This window comes from Manis javanica, chromosome 15 (genome assembly GCF_040802235.1).
Source record: "Manis javanica isolate MJ-LG chromosome 15, MJ_LKY, whole genome shotgun sequence".
Lineage (NCBI taxonomy): Eukaryota > Metazoa > Chordata > Mammalia > Pholidota > Manidae > Manis > Manis javanica.
The window spans coordinates 64,974,128-64,978,090 of NC_133170.1; the positions used below are offsets into that span (position 1 = coordinate 64,974,128).

General features: G+C 57.3%; 1 protein-coding gene across 1 annotated transcript; it reads left to right on the forward strand.

Moving 5' to 3' along the window:
• The first annotated feature begins 272 nt into the window (after positions 1 to 272).
• FZD10 (frizzled class receptor 10) lies at positions 273 to 3,504 on the forward strand. Its single transcript, XM_017664632.3, has one exon. It carries the CDS (start codon positions 706 to 708, stop codon positions 2,449 to 2,451), a length of 1,746 nt encoding a protein of 581 aa, XP_017520121.2. The 5' UTR covers positions 273 to 705; the 3' UTR covers positions 2,452 to 3,504.
• Positions 3,505 to 3,963: the final 459 nt, after the last annotated feature.

Genomic DNA, 3,963 nt, shown 5'->3' on the forward strand with positions numbered 1-3,963 from the left:
CGACGCCCCGGGACTCCCCGGGAAGCGGCGCAGGCGGGGAGGCAGCGAGAGGCAAAGTTGGAGGCTCGCCGAGAGGGGCGCGGGGGCGACGGGCAGCCCGGGGCAGAGCTACCCGGGGAACGGCGCTGCGCCCCGCGGGCCGGGGAGCGGCGGGAGCGACTGCCGGGCCCGGCTTTCTCATGCAAAGCGGCGGCGGGGCGGGGCGGGGCGCGCGCCCGGGGGCGGGGCCTGTCACCACTCGGCGCTCCTCTCTGCCTTTTTGCGCGTCTCCTCATCCCGGGACGCCACCCTCGGAACAGCTGCCACTGGGCCCGCGAGCAGGCGCGGGCAGGGAGGTGCCGCCGGAGCGGTCCGGCCACCGAGCGCCCGCGCCGCCGGCCCCTCCGACGCGCCTCCCGGGCGCTCCCAGAAGAGGCCAAACTTTGCAGCTCGCGCCCTCGCCCGCCGCGGCGCCAAGAGCTTGGGCTGCGCCAGCTTCCCGGTATTGTTCGCCAACTTCGCTCGTCTCCTCCGCTGCCCCCGGCCCAGCGCCGGCGAGCGAGGGCAGCAGAGCCGGGGCACCGTGCGCCCGGCGCGGCCAGGCTGGGCGGGCATGGGCAGGGGCCCGAGCGGGGCCGGGGAGCCGGGGCCTGCAGCCCGCGCCCGGGAACGGCGGCTCTGAGCGGAGCGGACCTCCCCGCCAGCCGGGGCGCCTCCGACGCCAGCATGCCGCGCCCGGGCCCCCGCTTGTGGCTGCTCCTGCAGGTGATGGGGTCGTGTGCCGCTATCAGCTCCATGGACATGGAGCGCCCGGGTGACGGCAAGTGCCAGCCCATCGAGATCCCGATGTGCAAGGACATTGGCTACAACAGGACCCGCATGCCCAACCTGATGGGCCACGAGAACCAACGCGAGGCCGCCATCCAGTTGCACGAGTTCGCGCCGCTGGTGGAGTACGGCTGCCACAGCCACCTCCGCTTCTTCCTGTGCTCGCTGTACGCACCCATGTGCACCGAGCAGGTCTCCACCCCCATCCCCGCCTGCCGGGTCATGTGCGAGCAGGCCCGGCTCAAGTGCTCGCCCATCATGGAGCAGTTCAATTTCAAGTGGCCGGACTCGCTGGACTGCAGCAAGCTCCCCAACAAGAACGACCCCAACTACCTGTGCATGGAGGCGCCCAACAATGGCACGGACGAGCCCTCCCGGGGCTCGGGCCTGTTCCCGCCGCTCTTCAGGCCCCAGCGGCCGCACGGGGCGCAGGAGCACCCGCTGAGGGACGGTGCCCCCGGGCGCACTGGCTGCGACAACCCTGGCAAGTTTCACCGCGTGGAGAAGAGCGCGTCATGCGCGCCGCTCTGCACGCGCGGTGTGGACGTGTACTGGAGCCGCGACGACAAGCGCTTCGCCGTGGTCTGGCTTGCGGTGTGGGCCGTGCTGTGCTTTTTCTCCAGCGCCTTCACCGTGCTCACCTTCCTTATCGACCCTGCGCGCTTCAGGTACCCCGAGCGCCCCATCATCTTCCTCTCCATGTGCTACTGCGTCTATTCAGTGGGCTACATCATCCGCCTCTTCGCGGGCGCCGAGAGCATTGCCTGTGACCGGGACAGTGGGCAGCTCTATGTCATCCAGGAGGGCCTGGAGAGCACGGGCTGCACACTGGTCTTCCTGGTGCTCTACTACTTTGGCATGGCCAGCTCACTCTGGTGGGTCATCCTCACACTCACCTGGTTCCTAGCTGCGGGCAAGAAGTGGGGCCACGAGGCCATCGAGGCCAACAGCAGCTACTTCCACCTGGCGGCCTGGGCCATCCCAGCCGTAAAGACCATCCTGATCTTGGTGATGCGCAGGGTGGCGGGAGATGAGCTCACCGGCATCTGCTACGTGGGCAGCATGGATGTCAACGCCCTCACTGGCTTTGTGCTCATCCCGCTGGCCTGCTACCTCGTCCTGGGCACTTCCTTCATCCTTTCGGGCTTCGTGGCCCTTTTCCACATCCGGAGGGTGATGAAAACTGGTGGGGAGAACACGGACAAGCTGGAGAAGCTCATGGTGAGGATCGGGGTCTTCTCCGTGCTCCACACCGTGCCAGCCACCTGTGTGATCGCCTGCTACTTCTACGAGCGCCTCAATGTGGACTACTGGAAACTCCTGGCCATGCAGCATAAGTGCAGCGTGAACAACCAGACCAAAAACTTGGACTGTCTGATGGCCACCTCCATCCCCGCGGTAGAGATCTTCATGGTGAAGATTTTCATGCTGCTGGTGGTGGGCATCACCAGTGGTATGTGGGTCTGGACGTCCAAAACTCTGCAGTCCTGGCAGGATGTGTGCAGCCGCAGGTTCAAAAGGAGGAGCCGGAGGAAACCGGCCAGCGTGATCACCAACAGTGGGATTTACAAAAAAGCCCAACACCACCCAAAAACCCATCTTGGGAAATACGATATCCCTGCCCCACCTCCCACCTGTGTGTGAATCAGCTTGGAGAGACAACTTTCCCAGAGAGAACACAGTGGTTACCAGAGCCAGACCATGGCTTATTGGTATTTTTTAAATAAAAGTAAAAGAAAAAAAATTTAAGCTTTTGCCCTGCAATTCAGAATGCTGTGATACACTGAAAGTAAAAATGTACTTAAAGGGTTTTGGGTAGTTTTGTTTATGTTCCCAGTGAAGGAGAGCTCCTCTGTTAAGTAGCCTTCTTGTGTAACTGATTTGTGGTAAAGTAGTGGATTCAGCCCCCAGAAGAAAACTTTTGTTTAGAACCTTCCATAAATATACGCATCTGTGTGTCTGAGCTGGCTTTGTTGCCCATTTACAGATCGGAGAAGAGATCACTTCTTTGCAAGTTAAAGAGCCTTTGCTGGGTTGCAGACAGAGAAATAGAGAAAGAGAGAGAGAGAGAGGCAGGCAGAGGGTCTCTAGCAAGTGAGCCATGGCAGGGGCCCCCCTCAGGAGGGTTGCCTGTAAGACAGTGGCTTCTGTGCAAACAGGAAGAAAGAGAGACCTGACAGCTCAGCACACCCCAAAGTCACTTAAAATAGACTCCAGCCTCTAGCCTCTGCAAACTATCTTTCTCCAAGACAGAAACTTCCCCCAAACTCACATTAGTCAATGCAAACGATGTGCAATACGTTTTTCCCCCCTTTCCATGAAAATAAAAAGAGAAACAAGTATTTTGCTGTACATAAAGACAACAAAAGGAATCTCCTAACAAAAGAACTGAGGCCCGCCCTCAAAAACCCTTTAGTGTTACATTTTGCGGCTTTTTAATGGAAACCAAGCCAATGTTATACACGTTTGGACTGATTTGTGGAAAGGGGTTGGGGGAAGGGGAGAAGGATCATTCAAAAGTACTGAGGGCTTATTGACTCTTTCTATTGTTAAACAAATGGTTTCCATGAATGGATCAAGAAGCACTAGACAAACTCCAGTTTATTCTCTTTACCATGCCCAGAAAGAGTGGTCCTGCTTGTCCATATTTGTAATATATGATATTTTTCATGCTCCACTATTTTATTAAAAATAAAATACGATCTTTAGTTTGGTGCTGGCCCCTTGTGTGTTGTGAGGTTTCCCCTGCCCTGTGTGTGGAGGGATAGAGAAAACTTTCTCCCTCTTTGCTTTTCAGGCAAACCCTGAGTGTGCATCTCTATCTAGAGATTACAGTTATCCATAAGAAATGGCAGATGGGCAGATTCTAAGGTTGGCAAATTGATTTAATTTTGAGTTTCAGAGGAATTACATGCAGGAAATGTGTAAGGCTGGAAATTGTTTCTGTGACATTTGGTAGCTGGATGTGTAGGCTTGGCTGTAGACACATTTCCTCAAGGAGCACCTTGGCTACCGTGCATGGAGAAATGCCTGAGCTGGACCAGCCCCCAGTAATATCTCTGGAGACTGGAGCCAGTCAATTAAGTGAATTCAATCAAAGAAAGTAGTGTTCAGTTGACCTGGTGGGATCAAATTGTACTAGAAAGAACTGTCCAT